The sequence below is a fragment of the Podarcis bocagei genome (genome assembly GCF_964188305.1).
Source record: "Podarcis bocagei genome assembly, chromosome: 4".
NCBI classification, from domain to species: Eukaryota; Metazoa; Chordata; class Lepidosauria; order Squamata; family Lacertidae; genus Podarcis; species Podarcis bocagei.
In genome coordinates, this window is record NC_138128.1 from 42,079,197 (window position 1) to 42,100,551 (window position 21,355).

Genomic DNA, 21,355 nt, shown 5'->3' on the forward strand with positions numbered 1-21,355 from the left:
TTTAAAAGAGAGGTAGAGCTGGGTGTCATCCGCATACTGATGAACACCCAGCCCAAACCTCCTGATGATCTCTCCCAGCGGCTTCATATAGATGTTAAAAAGCATGGGGGAGAGGACAGAACCCTGAGGCACCCCACAAGTGAGGGCCCAAGGGTCTGAACACTCATCCCCCACCACCACTTTCTGAACACGGCCCAGGAGGAAGGAGCGGAACCACTGTATAACAGTGCCCCCAGCTCCCAGCCCCTCAAGACGGTCCAGAAGGATGCTATGGTCGATGGTATCAAACGCCGCTGAGAGATCCAGCAGAACTAGGAAACAGCTCTCACCTTTGTCCCTAGCCCGCCGGAGATCATCAACCAGTGCGACCAAGGCAGTTTCAGTCCCATGATGAGGCCTGAATCCCGACTGGAAGGGATCCAAATGGTCCGCTTCTTCCAGGCGTGCCTGGAGTTGTTCAGCAACCACTCGCTCAATCACCTTGCCCAGGAATGGAAGATTTGAGACTGGGCGATAGTTGGCCATCGTGGCCGCATCTAAAGATGGTTTTTTAAGAAGCGGTTTAATAACCGCCTCTTTCAGCGGGTCTGGGAAGGCTCCCTCACGGAGGGAAGCATTCACCACCCCACGAAGCCCATCGCCCAGTCCTTCCCAGCTAGCTTTTATAAGCCAGGATGGGCAAGGATCCAGGAGACAGGTGGTTGGTTTCACTCGTCCAAGCAGCCTGTCCACATCCTCGGAGGTAACAGATTGAAATTGATCCCACTCAACTTGACTAGACAGAACTCTAGCACTCTCCCGCCCCGGCCCTGCTCCCACGGTGGAGTCTACTTCTTCCCGAATCTGGGCGATTTTATCTGCAAAAAACTTTGCAAAATCATTGCAGGAGAACATGTGGCCCGTACTGGGCCCCGATGTTGCAGGTGGTTCCGCTAAATTGTGAACCACCTGAAAAAGTCTCCTGCTGCTGTTTTCTGCAGATGCAATAGAGGCGGCGAAGAAATTCTTCTTCGCCGTCGCTATCGCCACTTGGTAGGCTCGACGTTGAGCTCTAACCTGTGTCCGGTCAGATTCGGAATGAGTTATCCGCCACCGGCGCTCTAGCCGTCTCAACGATTGTTTCATTGCCCTCAGATCCGTGGAAAACCACGGGGCTGTCCGGGCTCCATGCAATCGGAGACGGCGCTTCGGAGCCAAACAGTCAATAGCCCTGGTTAACTCCACATTCCAGCGGGCCACCAGGGAATCGGCTGAAAGGCCATCAACATGGGATAAAGCATCCCCTACCACTCTCTGGAAACCATTTGGATCCATTAAGTGGCGGGGGCGGACCATCCGAATTGGTCCCACCTCCCTGCAGAGAAGTCAAGAAGTCAAGATCAGTGGTTGCTTATTTGTTCAAAAATGTTAAGTACGTTACCTTTTTAAAAATAAACCTGAAGGCATACAGATATCTTTGTTACTGTTTGTTTGCTATAAGTCTGACTTAGTTTTAAAAAAATTTCTGCTTTAAATATAGGGTGTGGTATGTGCCTTGCTACACTCACTGGGACTTAAAGAACTGTCATGTCTCACCTCAGTCTCTCCCTGTGAGAGTAAGGTAAAAAAGGTAAACGACCCCTGGATGCGCAAGTCCAGTGAAAGGCAGCTATGGGGTGCGGTGCTCAACTCATCTTCAGGCTGAGGGAGCCAGCATTTGTCCACAGACAACTTTCCAGGTCATGTGGCCAGCATGACTAAACCGCTTCTGGTGCGACGCAACACAGTGTCAAATGCCGTTTACCTTCCCGCCCTATTTATCTACTTGCGGGTGGCACTGTGGTCTAAACTACTGAGCCTCTTAGGTTTGCGGATTGGAAGGTCAACTATTCGAATCCGCGCAATGGGGTGAGCTCCTGTTGCTCTGTCCCAACTTCTGCCAACCTAGCAGTTCGAAAGTACACCAATGCAAGTAGATAAATAGGTACTGCTGCGGCAGGAAGGTAAACACTGTTTCTGTGCTCTCTGGCTTCCATTATGGTGTTCTGTCATACCAGAGGTGGTTTAGTCATGCTGGCCACAGGACCTGGAAAGCTGTCTGTGGACAAACACCGGCTCCCTCAGCCTGAAAGCGAGATGAGCACCTCACCCCATAGTTGCCTTTGACTGGACTTAACTGTCCAGGGGTCATTTACCTCTTACCGTATGAGAGTATACTCTGGGCTTTTAACAATTTGCTGTAGGAAAATATTTGTATATTTGCAGAAAGGCAATGAAATTGCATTTTGGGGGGCTTGGTTATCCTGGAGATCAAAGTGGGCCCAGGGCATCTTAGAATACCACTGATATCCTAGCCCACAACTTCTAAGCATAAATGCCAACTGAATGTGGGTGGAGCTGGACCCTTTAAGACAGAGCCAGGCACTGAGGTATGCATGGGAATAGGGAATGGGATGGTGTGAAACAGGCTGTGAATAGGGTAGACCATTGTGTTGTCAGACAGGAGCAGGTCTACCAGTTTGTGACTCCAGCTGTAAAGTGCTGTAGCAAGATATATGAGAACACATCTAGCCCTCAAAAGATACATGGAGGAAGAATGGTCTTGCTTAGCCATTCACTCTCTATAAGGTGCTTCACCCCCTTACCTGTCACCAATGGCACTCAAGTATAAATCTGGACCAGAATTTGCTTGCCTCAGTATGCCCAAATCTCACTGCAGCAATGAAAGCAATCCCAACATTCATCAAGTGGGGGAGATTATAAGAGTTGTAACATGTGATAGAATAATAGTCCTCCATTATTACCAAACACTTGGGAACCCAGCCACTTCCATAGTATGCAGTTTGCCCTATTTTAATATACCCGTATTTTTCGCTCTATAACACGCACCCGACCATAACACGCACGTAGTTTTTAGAGGAGGAAAATCCGTAGGCATGCCACCCGTAGGCATTCCCTCCATAACACGCACAGACATTTCCCCTTACTTTCTAGGAGGAAAAAAGTGAGTGTTATGGTGCAAAAAATACGGTAAGTGGCATGCCTGCCAGAATACTAAATTCTTTATTCTAGCTGTTGCTATTCAACTGAAATCCTTCAGTCTGCCCACATCCTGTACACCACCAAAGACTAATGCACATTCCAATACCTGTATGTTTGCCAACAGGGAGGGGCGTGCATTTTTACTTCCTGCAGAATTACCACTCCGGCCTACAGAGCCAGTCAATCTCAACAGCATTTAGCTGACTTCCATATTCTGTAGGAAAAGAAGGAAACACACCCACACCATTGAAGCACTACCCCCTGAGCTTGAGTTTCCTACCTCATCCTCTGCAAAATCTGCTAAGAGGCCAATCAGTAGTCCTTGACTTGGTAAGTTACCCACTTGATAATCTTGAAAATGTACAGTCCCTGGGCAGTATAGGGAGAAATCTGAGAGAAACAAATTTTGGAAACAGGCTGAGCCCAAAGCTATACTGGTACCTATAACCACTTGTTGTAATATATGGAGAAAATACATTCTTAAAATATACCTGCTAAGAAGTAGGGATCAGTGGTATATATCACTTGATCTGGTGGCTACTATGGAGAGGTTGTTTTTAGTGATGACACCTTATAAATCAGAGTGGGGTAGGCTTACACACACACACACACACACACACACACACACACACACACGATATCCTGAACTGCCCTACCCTTTCCTGAACAGATCTGTGAGGTACCTTCTTTTCTTTTAATTTAGACACTAGATTTTCTGTTCAATGTGGCTTTTAACTGGCCCCTAATGATCTAGGTTTTAGTGCATTTTAATATCAACTCTTGATTGGATTGCTGTTTGCTATTTAAATTGGTCCTTCCTTCCTTCCTTCCTTCCTAATGCTTGATTTTTAGTATTTTAATCATATAATGTTACTGGTTTATCTTTTTGCATGTCACTTTTAAAATATTTTTCAAAATGACTCACAAATGCTAAAAATAAGCAATGAGGTGACACTTAGGCTATTTCCTTGGTGTCTGACTGTTTGACTACTTTTGTGTTAATTTATTCCTACATTGGGTTAGGCATTGCGTCTGTCAATTTCAGAATCTTGACTATGTTCAAACACTTATTTGGTGAGGGTCTACTTTTGTTTTGCACATTTGTTGTTAAGTAGCCATAGTTTTAGTTCTGCGTAAGGAGCTGTAGCAATCAAATTTGTTACTTTCTCCCTATCTTGAATAAGTTATATATTGCTTTATTCTTGGACTTAGGCATTTTTGTTTTCACTGTTTATCTTATCTTGAATGTAATTTAACTAGGTAAGGATGAGGTAGGCAATACTGTATAGTATATTGACATTTGAATTAGACCTTGGTCTCTAGTACTTCTCTGATGAAATGGATATGTTCTGCTTTGTTTGAAGAGAAATCAAATACTGAAGGTTTCTTTCTTTATGTTAAATAGCAGCACCGAGCATTAAGTTCTGATTTCTTCCATTGTTTCTGGCAAATCTGGATAATTTGTTTTCAGGCTTGCAAACAGCACATTTCTGTACGAATTAGTACACTCGTTGTTTATGCTTGGTTATACATATTACATTTTTTCTTTTATTTTGTTGTTACAATTGTATCTCATTCTTCCAAGGAACTCATAGTAACATTCTAGTCTCCCTTATAATGTAGCTTAGGGTACTTTATGGGTTACCATGTGAGGTAGGTTAGTAGCTTACGCGAGGCCACCCAGTGAATTTTAACCGCTACACTACCTTGGCTGTTGTGACTCAAGTATCGGCTCTGCCACCATGAAACATTTATACTTCTATAGAATCTTAAATGGACATTGCATACCTTAAATTAGTTAAACAAGCAAAAATCTTTTACAGTTAGAAAAATCAGAAGCAGTTCTGATTTACTACTCCAGAAATATTATTGGGGAGCTGGGGAAGGGGGACAAGGAAGGGGTGGAGCTGGCCAGTGAATCGACCTAATTCTGGGAGTGTAGAGATAGTAAGTGGTCCCTTGCTGCTCAGAAGCCAGAGGCATTTTTACATTTTCCTGTTCCTTTTTAAGTCCATAAACTAGTTCTCCATTTAAAAATAAAACTCCTGTGAAAATAACATCCAAGTGTTTTATCCCAAGAAAATATGTATTATAGTCTCTCCTGGAGAAAGAGAGAAGATGTAAGGTAGTTTTGACAATATGGTAATGTTATATAGAACAGTACTGGACAGGTTATCGATTCTTGGATGGGAGCACATTCTGCCCTCTCTAGTGTGGGGAGGGGTCATCAAAAATGACCAAGTTTCATAATAAATTTGATGCCATTGGAGCCTCTGTGGTCAGGCATAGCATTGTGTACACATAAAAGGGTAAAGGACCCCTGACAGTTAAGTTCAATCGTGAACAACTCTGGAGTTGCGGCACTCATCTCGGTTTACAGGCCGAGGGAGCTGGCGTTCGTCCGCAGACAGTTTTTCTGGGTCATGTGGCCAGCATGACTAAGCTGCTTCTGGGGCAACAGAACACCGAAACCAGAGCAGCGCACAGAAACACCATTTACCTTCCGGCCGGAGCAGTACCTATTTATCTACTTGCACTTTTTGGCATGCTTTTGAACTGCTAGGTTGGCAGGAGCTGGGACCGAGCAATGGAAGCTCACCCCGTCGTGGGGCTTTGAACCGCCGACCTTCTGATCAGAAAGCCCAAGAGGCTCTGTGGTTTAGACTACAGCGCCATCCACGTCCCCTAAAAATAAAAATATTTACATATTACAAACTTGCTGCATTCAAATTTGAAAGATGGATGTAACAGCAAAGTTGCTTACTACCTGAAAAATGGCTTTAATTCAAAAAGAGTAGAGCCACTGGGAACCACAGAAAATTGCCTTTGAGTGTGGACTTGATTTCCAAGTAGGTAATCCTTTATGTTAGCATTAACAACTTCAGTAGTAAGATATGCACAAGATTTTTGTCGTCTATAAATAATAGGGCTAGAAATAGATGACTTCATCTTACACAGTCAGTGCAGGTGGCTTAGATTCTGGTAAATCTGAGTATTTCTAGATATTGTTTTATCATTTGCATAGTCTCAATAGCTCAGTGTTTCTGTTGAAGGTGTAACTTAAGAGGCAGACCTTTGGTAAACATATTCTAGTTTCATGAGTTAAGGTTGAAATATTTAATCAGTATTTACCAAAGAATTGCTCTGCGGATTATTTTAGATCTCCAACAATAGTACTTTATGGAATTATTTACTGTTGAAAGGGTGTTTCTGTACAGTTTACTATGAATGCATATCCAACTTGCAACTCAGAATCATCCATTCTGACACATTTCAGGAACAGTCAAACTGAAGAAGAGATGGATCATGGTTATTCATCACTGAGTAAAGAAATGGGAAGGAAAAGGAGATTGAGATTGTTTGTAAAAAGATTTTGTTCTCTTGGAAAGGAAAGTTGTTTTACTGGTAGAGAATTTAACACCCAATCTTTGCCTTTGTTCATGGCTGGTTGGTTGGTAACCTATGTTCAGCATAATCTGCTTTAATGTACTTCAGTTTTTCAAAACATTTGGTCCCAATTGTTTGCTTATATGAACAGGTGAATGTAATGAAAATTTGGAGTTCTTTCATCAGGCAACAACTAGAATTTTGAGACAGAAATGCTACAATGATGGCAATAGATTTCTCTTTTTTCCAAAATGTTTTACATATTTTATGTAAAACTTTTTGTATTTTACAAGATTGAGCAAAGCAGGAAAAGGAGATTTTGCTTTTGGTTTCTGCTTCCTGGTTTCAACTAACCCCATTTTATTAATATTTCCAAACGGGAACATATTTTTATTAGTTTAATTAAGGTTTGTCTGAACAAACCAGCTTCAAACTGGTTTACAATCCTGGCTTGTTCAGATAAACAGTAGTAAGTACTACCTGCAGTTCCCAGTTTGGACATAAAATTGAGCCGTTGAAAATGGAAGCAAATGCTTATTGATCATCTTGTGGCCATGCAGGATGGAGTAAATGAAGAGAGATCACCACTCTAAACAATTATTTACAGTTATGTCCAAATGAGGTAAATGCTGTGCCCCAGTGGTTTTTGTTACAAAAGTTTGGTTGAAGTTACAAACCATATTCATGTTCCACATTTCAGCTATCTATTGTCTGTTTTGCATTCTCGCCTATTCATTTATACTCCATTGGACCACGAACCCAAATATGAAGTCCTGAGTTGTTATTTTAGGAGTTATCCATGTCTGCCACATTTTCTGTTCAAATAAACCTACTACCCATAAGAAGGATGCCCAGTAAATCAATTAAAGATACATGTAAGATACCATAACACCTCTTGTTCTGAACCGTAATGATGTTTGAGCTTCGGCTTCTCTGAGCTGACAGTGAAAGTGTTTTCAACAGCTCAACAACACTTACTAGCACTTGATTATGCCTGATTTACACAGCAGGCAATCTTCTATAACCAGTACCAGAGGACTTCATCTGTTAAGATCCTGTGGCCTGGTGGTTTGGAATCATTGTCCTAGGAAGTACAAAACAAATGTCAGTGATCTGTAATGCTGGCCATGAATGCTGGAAGCAATAGGTTGTTATTATTTATTAAATTTCTATACCGCCCTTCACCAAAATATCACAGGGCAGCTTACTACACACACACACACACACACACACACACACACACACCATAGTAACAAACAAAAACAATACCCACCACAGTTTAAAAGGCCATTGATTGTTTAATTAGCCAAGCGCTTGGGAGAAAAGGAATGTTTTCACCTAGCACCTAAAGATATGTAACAAAGGCCCCAGGTGAGCCTCTTTGGGGAGAGCATTCCACAAGCAGGGAGCCACTGCAGAAAAGGCCCATTCTTGTGTTGCACATGAAGAAGGACCTCAGATTATGATCACAGGTCTGGGTGGCCACCTCATGGTCAAGGGCTGAGATTAAAAGGAGAATGCAGGAGGGATGCTTATGAAGTGTGATGATGAATATGTCACATCTAAGTCCATTAAAAAAAAACCCTGGTTGGCCTGTGTTACTCAGACTGAGTTGCAAAATACAGTTTGGGGACTTGAAAATGAAATTTTAGTTTCCATGGATAGGGAACAGTGCAGTTGCTTTTATCTTTTCTTTTTTTGCTTTGCTAACTTCTCACTTTTCCTTGCACTTTTGCAAATACAAATCTGTTGTTGGATTTGTTAAAATTCTGACTTGTTCAGAATAAACTTCCAGATGGAGAAAGGAATTTGACCCTGGGTTGGGAGATTACTTTTTTCCCAGAGAAAGCAGTCTCATGTCAGCTGTTCCACGGTAACCTCAGAAAAGATAAAGAGACAGAGACAGCAAGATGGAATATAAACTTTATCTGTGGACATGACTGACATATAAATATTAGCAAGGGAAACAACCATAAAGTTACTTCACTTGTTCCTAGAATGTCTTAAGAAAACTGCCTTTGTTTTTCTGCCAGTGTGCAGATGATAACTTTTTAGAGACCTGAAGGTAGCATTGTGCAGCCCTCATTACTTACTGTTCAAACATTCATTTCCCCTTTGTCCCGCCATATTTTCAGTCAAACCAGTTTTGCAAGTTTATGCAGCATTTCAAGCAGTGCCTTGAAGAAAAAATGAAACTACTTCGCAGCAGTGTGTGGTCAGCAGTGCTGAAATAGATGTGTGTAAAAGCTGTTGTGGGCACCTGTTAGCTAGCACTTACCACATAAATAATGATGAGTAACATAAGGAGAGATCTCATTACAAGCAGAATCACTTCTTCTCTCAGTGCAGGCCCAGATGCCTACCAATAGCATCCTTTATGAGATGCCACCCTGGAGGGCCTCCCAAATTTTGTGAAGGCTTTTTAGGAGGTGTGGGGTGCTGCTTCTTAGAGGAGGCAGCTTGGAACCTCTTGCCCACAAGTAGAATGACCACATGCCCTGGTCTGGATCCTTCCCAATATTACCTTTCCTCTACTTTTATTTTATTTTTACAGTAAGCTAACATCTTGCGTGGGCGTTACAGTCTGGGGATTGCGCCTAAAGCCAAAATCACGGATAGTCAAAACACATTGGGTTAAATGGCAGGTGGGATTGCCCAAGTCATTTTTCCCCAGAACCTCTCCCCCCTTTTTATTTTTATTTTTCCCCCACGTGCATAAAGCTGAATGCCCACAATTTAAATGTACACGCGCTGTGGGCTTACTATATATTGCATGCATCTGTTCCATTGTTCTAGTACCTATGCAGCACTCATAGCAGCTTACAACAATTTAAAATCACAATGCAATAAAAATATTTAAATGCAACAATAAAGCACACAAAATTTGAAAGTGACAACAGCAGAGATTGCAAATGACCTTAGCAAGCTAGCTTGCCAGAATAAAAATCTTAGCCAGAGGAGGTCAGGCAGAGTGGGGGTGGGGGGCATCCATGCTTCATGGAGCAAAGTGTCCCACAATATGGGACAGGTACTGAAAAGACCCTTGACACCAGCAGTGCCTCCACCTTAGGTGGGAGACGAAGAAGGGCATGTGTCTATCACTGAACCTGAATGAGGCAGTCCAGGCTATCCAGTTCCACTGAGAAATGCTCTGCCATTTCCATTCTCCTATATTTTAAATTTTGTTTTTATTTCATCTTTTCTAGTAAAGCACACTACTAACCCAGAATCTGCTTGTGAATTGGTATGGTCAGTTGTTTTACTTGTGTATAACCAGGGAAGCAGCTGTATTTAGAAAACAGGAAAACAGACGTATCTGGCTTTTCCACAGACACAGCCAGGCTCCCCTTTTTTCTTCCCCATTATGTTTGTACAGTTCTCAAGCTACAGGTACTGGATCAGGGTTTGTGCCATGATAGCACAGAGGGGTGGCCTATAAAGTGAACAGGAGTGGGGGAAAGAATCCAAGCGCTACAACTGATTGATATTTCTTGGAACATAAAGCCCCAAATGAGTGAAATTTTGAACTGAATACTGATTTCATACATGCTATTTAAAGAACTCTTGCATGTCTCATCCACTGTTAGCATGCCTTGTGAAAACAGAAATTCAATTTAATTGTATTTGTATCATCTTTTTAAATCCGCCAGTAGCTATGTGATTTGTATGTCACCTGTGAATAAAAGTTCTACCTGTGACAACAGTGCTTGCAATTGCTTTGCATTGCTAGGAACAGTAGTTAATATGGAAAGACAATATTACACATTTATAGGATTCTGTCAGAGCCCAGACCAGCTGTGAACAAACATCAAGGTTAAATTTAGTGGGGTGCATTCAGATTGAAAGCATAACTTTTGCACGATGGTAAGCGAAGCTGCAAATTTTCCCAAGTGATATTAAAGTGCTTTGTCATATATATATGTTTTTCACCTTGTAGTAACAAGCTCCTGAGCCCTGTTAGTATTAATGAGATCTGTGAACTGATTTTTAAATTTTTTTATTTTTACAAAAATAAGCAGCTTCCGTTATGCTTCTTGCTGTTTATAAATACTTGACAGTCTCTTGGGGAGCTCAAGGTTGACAAATTGTTCATAGGGCTGTTTTCAAGCAGGATGTGAGTAAAGAGGAAACAGCTATAGTTATCAGTCCCTATCACACTCCAGTGTTGGCTGCTTGCAAAAGAATGCTGCATCAGGATAGCTATATTTAGCAGATGCACTGAGACCACCTCTATCTCTTGGTATGTGTCTGTGTATTTCAAGCTAATCTAAAACCCAGCCAGTATATCATTAAGTTATTTTTCTGTCTGTTGTGGTCAATGTGACATCTATTCTGATAAACGGACATTTCACTACACGCTTGGCCAAAGTCACTGCTTCATTTTGAGAGTTTTCAGGGCAGCTGAAAAATGTTGGGAAAGACCTGGAGACAACAATGGGTAAGGATTCCTTTTGATATAAATCAAGTGAGGAAATTAATATAAACAGCATAGCGAAAATGAGTGAAGGAAAAGGTAGCAAATACCAGAGAGATTGAAGCATGGGGATTTACGTAATGTTTTGGAATAAAAACAGCTGCTTTCATGAATTTTCATGCTTGCAGTTGCTCATTGGTGAAGAAGACCTATTCTGCTCTTAAGTAAAATTAGTTATTCCTTATTTTTGCAAGTTGTTATCCAGCTTATTTAACCTATTTATTTTAACATGAGAATACTTTTGCCAAGAGCAGGATGCTGTGTCTTAATACCGAGAGATAACAACTAGCCAGGAGAAGTGAGAAAATCAAATTGTTAGTGCATACATATATGAAGATTAGTTCATTGTGGGCACCATCTAGAGAGACAGGACTTTGCCTAAGGCAGGGGCAAGGCAGTCCACTGGTTTACTGCAGGATGGATTGTGGTAGACTTCTGACCCTTCCTTAAATGCAGCTTTCATATCATGCTTAGTGATGTATCCTAAACCTGATCTCATGTGAGTTCTGACCCTTGCAAAGGCACAGAAAGGGTCAGATAATTGCAACAAATGCTATTGGCATTGTTGTGAGCCACTTTGAGATCAATATTGTGGTTGGGAAAGTGAGATACAATTATTATTATTATTATTATTATTATTATTATTATTATTATTATTATTTAATTCAGATATGGGAGCATGAAGAGCTTACATACATATCATGTTGAGCTTAGTGGCAGTGGTGGTAGCAATAGCTGGGCAGGTCAGTAGTAGTTTTATGCAAGCTGCCTTGTCTGTGATTGGAGTTGTGGGCTTGTCTTCCTTATCTGTGATTGGTGATGCCAGGGTGAGCGGTGAGTGGAGAGTGAGCTATTTCTGGACATTTTAGTAATGAAGAGAACTGCGGCAGCTTGGCAACTAGACAGTGGCAAAGAAAACAGTGAGTAAGCTCTCTTCATCAGTGTGTTGTGTATGCATGTTTGTTGCTCACGCACTGCTGCAGCAGTGGCTCGTGAGTGGGAGAGGTGACAGTGTGTCATCCCACCAATTTTACTGCACTCACCAGGACAGGATTGGAATTTTAATTGTACTTGGAAATTTTGATAATTTATATTATAATAGGCTTGATTATTTTGATGCTTTTTTTGATAGTTTCAGCTAGTTTTGGATTGTGTTTATTCTGCAGAATGTTTGTGTCTCTATGTTTCCTGTGTCTGTGATGTCTGCTGAAAATAGGAGTGGGAATAGTGATAAAGGGCACTTATGTTTATGTTTTAGTTTTCTATCATAGATTCACATTTTGAGGTTGAGAGTAATCTCAGCCATAGAGTTCCATATCTGTAAAGCAGGAAAATATTTCCTAAAATTTGTTTTTTGTCCTGAATTCTGTGATGATATGCATTGGCTATATGCATATAGCCATCATATAGATCAGTCAGTACAACATGAGACTCTTAATTTCAGGGTTGTGGGTTTGAGCCCCACATTGGGCAAAGATTCCTGCATTGCAGGGGGTTGGACTAGATCAGGGGTCCTCAAACTACGGTCCGTTGGCCAGATGCGGCCCACCAGGGTCCTGAACCCAGCCCGCCTGGCAAGTGCAGAACCTGCCACTGTCTAATGGGTCTTGGCCCAAAACTTTAGTGGCACAGGAACATGGTGTGCGGCGCCAGGGAACACGCGGGTCCAGAGGGCTGGGGAAGGCGAGGACCCATCGGCCGGGAGAGAGGCTGCTCTAGCTTGACGAGGTATGGAGGAGCCCCAGGAGCGGCGAGGCTGTTGTGGACTGAGCCCCGAAGTTTTCTCTCACTCCACGCTCCTTTCTCCACTTGGCACTTCCCGCCCTCCCCGCTTTGCTTCCTGGCAGTTTCAACCGAAAAGCCTCTCCTCTTGCTTCCCTTTCTTTCCCCGGTTTCCTTTTCTTCGTCTTTCTTGTGCAAAGGCACTTTCTTACTCAACTATTCCCTCAACAGTCATTTGGTTTTGAGCGCCACATTTTGCTTTTCATTCTCCCATTTCCCGTCATCAGTATACGCTTCTACCCACCAAGCCCGCTTCCCTTGCTTCCCAGAATGACTATTTTTTTTAAAGCTGTTTTTCACACAATGTCCAAACTCAGTGGGGGTTTTCCCCCTTTTGTTTGTTCCGCTTGCAAGCGCTGGGTCCCTGGACCCTCAAACTGAGGATGTAAATTCTCTTTAAGGACTTTTGGTCACGTGAGACTTTAAAGGGCTTTGGTCTGGGCCACCTATGCATGTTGTTCATCTTTAAATGTCTCTCAGCTCCATGTGCAATGCCTTTAAAGTACCACACATTTGAAGCACATACTCTTAGAAGCCATGACCAGGTTTTAAAATGGGCTTCCCCGTGTTTAATGTGCATCATCACTATTAGTCATTATTGCTGTTAAATTGTTTTTGTAGCTCTGTATTTTGTTCATATTTTTTTCAAACTATAGTCTGGCCCCCAGCAGTGTCTGAGGGACAGTGAACTGGCCCCCTGTTTAAAAAGTTTGAGGACCCCTGGACTAGATAATCCCTGTGGCCCCTTCAAATCCTACAATTCTATGATTCTGTATTTCTATATGTTCTGTATGCATTATCCTGCTTTCTGATTGTGCAGGTCTGATGTTCTTATGTGGATGGCATTTTGTGGCCAGAGTTACTCTTCTCCAGGCTGTGGTTTAGCATATTTCCATTTCCCCTTGTCTTCATTCTATTCAGTTTTCAATGTAATGTTACTGCAGCAGGCACACAATATGCACTAGTAACCCTTTGTATGGGAGTTGTTTGCTTATGTTCGTAGAGGTATTCTCCTTTCCTTGCATTTATTACCCTACTCCTTCAAATGATTTATCTTATCTTTACCCCATTAACAGCTCTAAAAGAAACAGTAGCTGCTTTTATTCAGTTTGTGAAAAGTGTTAGTCTGCCTTTCATAGCCATGGTTTCATTCAACATACTTGGCTAAAATGATGTTGCTAAACCCATAATGCCCTATCATAGATGCTGAGAATTCCATGCAAACCCAACACATTTTAAATAAGAAACATGTCCATAATACTAAATATTTTTTGCATGATATTATAAACAGTTTTTATTTTGTTAAGTTATAAATAAGAGTGCTGACTTAAAATGCTGCTGGGGGGAAAATAAATGGCGAGAGGGGTGGCTGCTGCCATGGATTAAGCTCTTGGATTTGATTTAACATTTATCTCTCAGTGTTGGTGATCTGCACCTATGAAATGATAGTCTTACTTGTTTGCCTATGACCAAGTTTTGTGTGGCTTTCCTAATCTGTATTAACAGAGATGTGGATTTGGTTTGCTGCATTGTGATCAGGTAACTTTGATTGGCATTTTGTGGATCCTGGTTCATGTGGCAAAAATAAAGGAAAAAGTCCACAAACCGGAAGTCTGCTCACTTCTGGTTTGAGGGGTACAGTGCATACTCCTCCAGCCACTAGGTCACACGATTCTGTTTAGGTTCTTTTGGGTTTTGTACCTCATGTGCTTTATAAAACTAAACTCAAGTCAGCTAATATGGGGACTGTTACAGTTTTTGTGTTTCCCTACCCTATAAAGGACCAGTATATCTCACTGGAGGAAGAATAGGCTAGTAGTAGATCACTTACTTTGCCTGCAGACTTAATACCATATCCTCAATACATTTTTTTTCTTTTTTAAAATGTATTTTTGTATATGGTTTCCCTGCGATATGAAGCCTCCTGTAGTATCAATAATAGTTGGTGTTAATTAATTGTATTGTTTTAGTGTTCCTGATAATTCAGTTACTCTGTTAATTTTGCTGTTTTTAGTTAGGTCTACACAATTACAGTTTCCCCTCTTTGATTGTTTGTTAGTTTAAATCTGTTTTAGCTGAAAGCGTAATAGGCACCTCTGCTTCAGCTAATTACAAGCCTCCAATTGTCTTCGGAATGGCTGGGAAAGCTTTGGGCACTTGGGGGAGGAATGGGACAAAAGACACAGGACAGCTGGGAATGTTGTGAGTACATATTAGCAGGGACGCGGACTTATAAAAAATATTGGGGGGGCCCGGGAAAGCTCATGAATAATAAATAAGCTCATGAATATGCAAATAAAGTGGCGCCGCCTCCTCGTGAGCGAATAGGGGAGAGCGTGCTGCGCCTATTAATCAGCTCCGAAGGAAATTGGGTGGAGCTTTTGCTCGGGAGGGAGGGCAGGAGGCATGCAGCCCGACCCTGTGCATTTTGGGCTGGGAGAGGGGCGGTGATGGCACTCTGCTGGAAGGGCGCCGGAGATTATTGGGGGGGCGGAGCCCCCCCAAACGAATTTTTGAGGGGGCTCGGGCCCCCTCAAGCCCCATGGAGTCGGCGCCTATGCATATTAGACAAAAGGCATCCTCTCCAACTAATTCTCCAACTAGCCATGCTTCCTTAGGCCACACTGGACAATTTGTCCCACATAACAGCAGGGACTTTTAATTGCATAGCATCTCAGACCTATAAATTTAGGCATTTGGTACAGCAGCAGTCATACCCAAGAGCTAGAAAGCTTCAGCTTTCAGTGTATATAAAACTGCCGTTTAGAACTTGTCATTTTCATATTGGGTAGAAAAGACATTTAATTTTGTAAAATATTGAAATAAACTTCTGAGCAGGGTATGAATGCTACCAACAATAAAGTGTGTAGAGAAAGTTCACAAGAACTCTCTCATTGGCTTTTTGAAGGATTTGTTTGCAGTTAGGAGTCTGGACATTTTACACAATCTCTAATCTAACCAGAGCCTTCTTTTAATGCTTTCCCATTAATTATATGAGAACAAAAAACCCATAATGGCATTACTGATGGGTAGATTTTAGAACAAATCAAAATAAATCTGTTGTTAGAGCTCTTAATATCACTTGGCTCAATATCCTAGGTTGACTGTGTGTATGCAGCTTAACTATGAAATAAAGATGTCCAACTTGCATTGTCTTAGATTAAGAAACATCAGGAGAATAATGTGCCTATGGCAAGTTCTTCAGTCGCTCAACTACCCCAGAGTAGCTTTTCCCAACCTTGATTCCCCAGGTGTTTCTGGACTACAACTCCCACCATCCTTAGCCTGCAGAGTTGGTAGTCAGGGTTTATAGTAGTTGTAATCCAACAACATCTGGGGAACCAAGGTTGGGGAAATCTGTGCTAGAGTTAAGAACTTTAATAATGTTTCAAAGTTAGGACATCTAGAAGACTTGAATAGACTCCTTCAGTGCTCATAATTTCCATAAACCACATAGCATCAAAGCACAGAGAACCATTTTTAAAGTGTTTTGGAATATGTGGTCTCTGGCACAGGATTTTTTATTTTGGTCACCTGGAAAGGCCCTAGGTTTTATTTCCCTTTTGTTGCTCAATTGCAAAGCTTGGTTCTCTACCTTCTCCTGCATCTGTTGAAATAGTCTCCTGTCTCCAGAAACCTTTAAGTCAGAATGAAACAGTCATTATTTGCTATCCTCCTCTTCTGTTAGTATCTCAGGGAGTTAAGAGTACCAGACTATTCTCTTACCTTACAGGTCATTACTCCATGTCGGAAACTCATCTTGTGTGCAGATAATAGAAAAGAAATGGAGGACTGGATTGCAGCACTGAAGACTGTACAGAATCGTGAACATTTTGAGGTAATGAAATAGGTTAGGTATAGATTGTATCTGCCCTTTATTTTTAAATGCAGTGACAGCCTCACCCCCAACGCATACACTGTTTACTGTTCATATGTGCTGCTTGTTTCAGCAGTTATAATTAAATATTCTCTGAAGTCAGTGGTCATCAGAACATGTATATAAACTGTCTGAATTTAAAGTGATTGCTCACTTTAGGCATTCAGACCTTGTCATCATGAGTAATCCAAGATCAGGAAAGAAAGTTGCACTTTCCCATAAGTGAGTACTACGTGGAGTGATGTCTTCAATTTTGCAAGAGTACAAACAGTAAAGTAGCTGGACTGTGATTAGTACAGTTATGATAAAGAGTTGGAACTTCAAAAGTACTATTTTTATTTTGGAAACCACCACTTCTAAGGTACAGATGTGATTTTGTAATGGCTGCTGTTTTTTTGGAGTGTCCTCGGTGGAAAAAATTATAGATTGATAAATAAAAATCAAAAACATTCATAAAAAATTAAATTTACATAAATTAAAAAAAACAGTAAACACACACACAAAACTCCAAGCAGATAAATGCCATGAGAATTCAGGTCTTAAAATACTTAAGATAGTAAAAATGTTTAACGTGTATGAGAAAGAATACAATATTTGAATATTGTGTATTGACACCATTTCTCACTATTAATATGGGCAAAACTAGGCAAGACTCCATGCATGCAGTTAGCAAATTGCAGGTGCAGAGTACCTGATCCATTTCAGAACCTTGATATGGGGGTTAGGTGCCTTTGCGCCACTCTGCAGTACATGTCAGTACTGGTGCCCTAATGCCTGCCATTTGCAAGAAAGGAGATTCCGACTAAAGATTAGGAAGAACTTTCTAATGATAAGAGCTGTTCTACAGTGGACTGGACTGCTTTGGAAGGTGGTGGACTTAGCTGTCAGCTGCGATTCCTACATCGCAGTGGGTTGGACTAGATTAGCTTTTGGGTCCCTTCCAGCGCTACATTTCTATGATTCTATTATCTTTCTTTCTTGCTTGCAGCTGGCAAAATTTTGAATTACCAATCCAGACCATTTCAAGCCGATTTTACTCCATAGTTCTATGCAAAAATGCTTGGTGGGAATTTCATTTACATTTCTTACAGCCTCCAGACTACATTCCTCTCATTGTGCTTGTACCATGTGGGATGAAGTTTACCATTTCACCCCTTGATGTACTTTTCAGATTGTTGCTTATTTCCCCACCCCCACATACAGCAGGGCATTCTTGTTCCTCTGTTCTTCCGTGGTTACAATGTTCCACAGATTATACAGGTGTAGATTCTGCCTCAGAAATATATAGTTTGCACAATTTAATATCTCTATCAATGTCCCATTGGGATGTCATCTTCATTTGTTTACCATAAATTCATTTTCAGTCTACACAGTACAGTATGGACCATTTCTCAGGGATGCATAACTGGTACGCCTGTTCGCATGCTCGGCCAACATACTGCAATGTGTGTCGGGAGGCACTATCTGGAGTCACGTCCCACGGACTCTCCTGCGAAGGTAAAATCCTTTCATTATTTTGTGCTTGGAACATAAAGCTGTTAGGCTTCCAAGAAGGCATTGGTCAGACTCACACCCCATTGGTTGGTCACCATTCCAAGACGGGAATAACCGTATGATCCTGAAATGTTCCGTGCCAGACTTTGACATCTTGCAAATGAAATAGGCCTTGATCTAAAAATCCTGCTTATGCAATGACTGAGAAAAATTATATCAAAACAGGATTAGCTACAGTACAAAATAAAACTGGTTAAGTTTGATTCTACATTTATTGTGCTTCATAACTTTTGTTAAATTATAGGAGCCAAGAATCTTATGAATGAGAAAGATAACTTCTTTTTTTTTTAAATTATCTGAACTTTGTTGGCATATATAAAAGATTCCAGGAGGGTTCAGTACAATAAAATCAGTAATAAAAAACCCTGCATCTAACATTTAAGTTAATGTTATATAACATTCACAAATCTTCATTCCGTGTTGCAGAAACCTGGCTACTAAAGATATCTGTGGTTGGGCTTTGTGGTCAGCGACCTCTCTCAGGTTGGGTGTTGTAATCTGTTTTTAAATAAACGTAGATCCTTAGAGGGTGTTACATGATATAAGGGGAGAGAAATACATCTAAGGGCCACAATTAAATTCAAGAATTGTTTAGAAATATGACATTAATTATTTTTTCTCTGCAGGTAATTCATCAACATAACTATTCCCTACTGGATTGTTTTAGAATATTTTTCAGAAAATACGTCTGATTCAAATAAAATTATCTGTAGTTTGATAATGTGTATGTGATGTTTCCTAAGGATAATTAATTCCTAATTAGAACAGGTTTAAGATTTCCTGTACATGCCTTGTTTAGATTAGACTGGTTAGTGATGCTAAAAGCAGAAGAAAAGAAATGGGTTTTGTAACACTGGGTTTCGTGTAGATTTAAATGGAGTGTTCGCTCAGCTCACTTCATATCTACTCTTCTCTTTCTTTCTTCCTTTCCCTCTCCTCCTGGCTTTTCTAGTCTGCAAATTTAAAGCCCACAAGAGGTGTGCTGTCCGGGCAACTAATAACTGCAAATGGACAACACTAGCATCTATTGGGAAGGATATCATTGAGGATGAAGACGGGGTATGTATGAGCCCATTTCTCATGTGGGGAAGGTTAACAGGCATATAGAAGGCATTTCACTTAAACCTCTGCTTCTGCTAAGATTTTCTAGATTCTCTAGAGACTTCAGAGAGGAGCATGTATACTTACTTTTAAAGTATGGGGGTGTTATTGGGTTGTTGTTTTTATTTTGATTATATATTTTGTGGTTTTATATTTTGATTTTGTTCTGTGAGCTGCCCTGAGACCTCCAGGTATAGGGCGGTATACAAATTCAATAAATATTAATAATAATAAAGCAATGGGAAGGGTGAGTGTTGCTCGGTATTTCAAAGACGGCATAGAGTCTAGTAACGGCCCTATAACGAAAGTGATTTATTTTCTGCTTGTTTGCAGATTTCAATGCCACACCAGTGGCTTGAAGGAAACCTGCCTGTGAGTGCCAAATGCACAGTGTGTGATAAAACATGTGGCAGTGTACTGCGCTTGCAAGACTGGCGCTGTCTCTGGTGCAAAGCAATGGTCAGTTAATGTTGCAACGCTGTTCAATTTTACTCCCCTTTTCTGCACTGTGCCTGTGTATTCTGATAATGCTACTATGTAAGGAGAAAGTTTTAGCGGCATCCCACTGAATTTATTTATTTATTTGCTAATTACGGTAGATTTCAACTAAAATAAGCCAGCTGTTAGATATTTTTAAAAGATTTTATGCTGCTTTTGCCAATTTCCAGTCTTTTACATAGTCGTGGATAAGCATAGCAAAATGTGTAGCCATCTATAGGCTCTTTATCCACTGATTCTAAGATGGGTAGAAATGTCAGTGATCTCTCATGATGTTACCACAGCAGCCTAAGGAAATTTCACTATGTTGAATAAACAGAATTAGATTAATAGAGATTGCTTGCTTACTGGTCCTTTGCCAGAAAATAAAGGTCACATCTGAAAGCAATAATAAATGTATTACAGATCTTTCTGATGCAGAATGTAGAGTCCTAAATATATGCTCTTCTTGTATCCTGGGAATCGCTTATTAACAAGCCGTATATTATTTTGGCAAGGCCTGCCTTTCCTTGACAGTCAAGCAGAATAGCACTGAATTATTTTGGATACTTAACTGATTCTTAAGTGTAAATCCTAAGGATAATGAATTTCTTGGCATTCTGCATGCACATGAGTGTGTGTGGAAAATGTATTTGAAATGTAAGCAAATAGCCAGAAAGGCGTAAGATATGCAGATAAACCATTTGGCCTCTGATGTTTTATAGTTGTTCACAGAATTATTTAAGGAAAATGATATGCAATTAACTGCAAAACTTTTGAAAAAACCTTGGGCCTTTGTGAAAGATCAGTTGTTTTTCTGTGCCTGTTGTTTTAGGTACTGCTCTCATTATTTATTCTTGTCGACTGTAGAATTTCTTGTTTACGCCTACATTTTCATCAGTGTTTCCAGTTTAACAAACCTACTCTTTACCAATCTCTGGAACCATAAGTCAGTATTCTTAGGATACTTTCAGAATCAAGTGTCCCAAGTATTGTAAGAAGGGAACTGATTTTATATTCCTTTGAGCTGGATAGACTAAGGGTTGATATAACGATTTCATCCTGCGTTATGCACACAGGTTTGTAAATGCATGCAAACAAAACACTACAGGGCTAAAGCCTGTTCAGATGTAATGGCCCTGCTTTGGGAACTCCCACCCTGCTCCTTTCCTTGTGGGCTTCCTTAGGCAGGTTTTGTGTTGTGTCCCAACTGGAAACTGTGGTTTAATTTTGGACTTGTAACCACTGTGTTTCACAGATCATAGACTGGACTCCCAAGATTAAGCTAGTTTGTGATTTCAGTGTATATTTCTTTTCCTTTCCATTCCTGTGAATTTCTTCATTAAAACACCTGAATAGAAGCAAAACTTTAGCTAATATATTTTCCTCCCAGGTACATACCTCATGCAGAGACTTGTTACCAACCAAATGCCCGCTTGGCCTTTGCAAAGTTTCTGTCATCCCTCCTACAGCTCTCAACAGCATTGATTCAGATGGTAGGTATCAGCTAATGCTTTTCAGTGTTTCTTTCACACTTTGCCAATCAAGCAAATAGCTCAGAAAACCAACGTTGGCATAACGCAGTTATTCTCATTATAGCACCTAATATTCATTATGTGCACCATAATCTTTTTCTCTTTCCTTCTTCCTTGTTTCGTTCCTTATCTTCTTTCTTACATTCA

General features: G+C 40.8%; 1 protein-coding gene across 8 annotated transcripts in view; it reads left to right on the top strand.

The window, feature by feature from the left end:
• The window catches only part of DGKD (diacylglycerol kinase delta), a 79,757-nt gene that overhangs the window by 25,025 nt on the left and 33,377 nt on the right, over positions 1–21,355 (top strand). For 6 of the 8 annotated variants that reach the window (XM_081192078.1, XM_081192074.1, XM_081192072.1 and 3 more), the window contains 5 exons: positions 16,398–16,502; positions 17,906–18,038; positions 19,048–19,154; positions 19,530–19,655; positions 21,067–21,169. In XM_081192078.1, the coding sequence (XP_081048204.1) occupies positions 16,398–16,502; positions 17,906–18,038; positions 19,048–19,154; positions 19,530–19,655; positions 21,067–21,169 (574 nt within the window). Of the gene's footprint in view, positions 1–3,257; positions 3,352–10,708; positions 10,847–16,397; positions 16,503–17,905; positions 18,039–19,047; positions 19,155–19,529; positions 19,656–21,066; positions 21,170–21,355 lie in introns of those variants that run through there. The other 2 variants (XM_081192079.1, XM_081192076.1) reach the window with 2 other exon arrangements.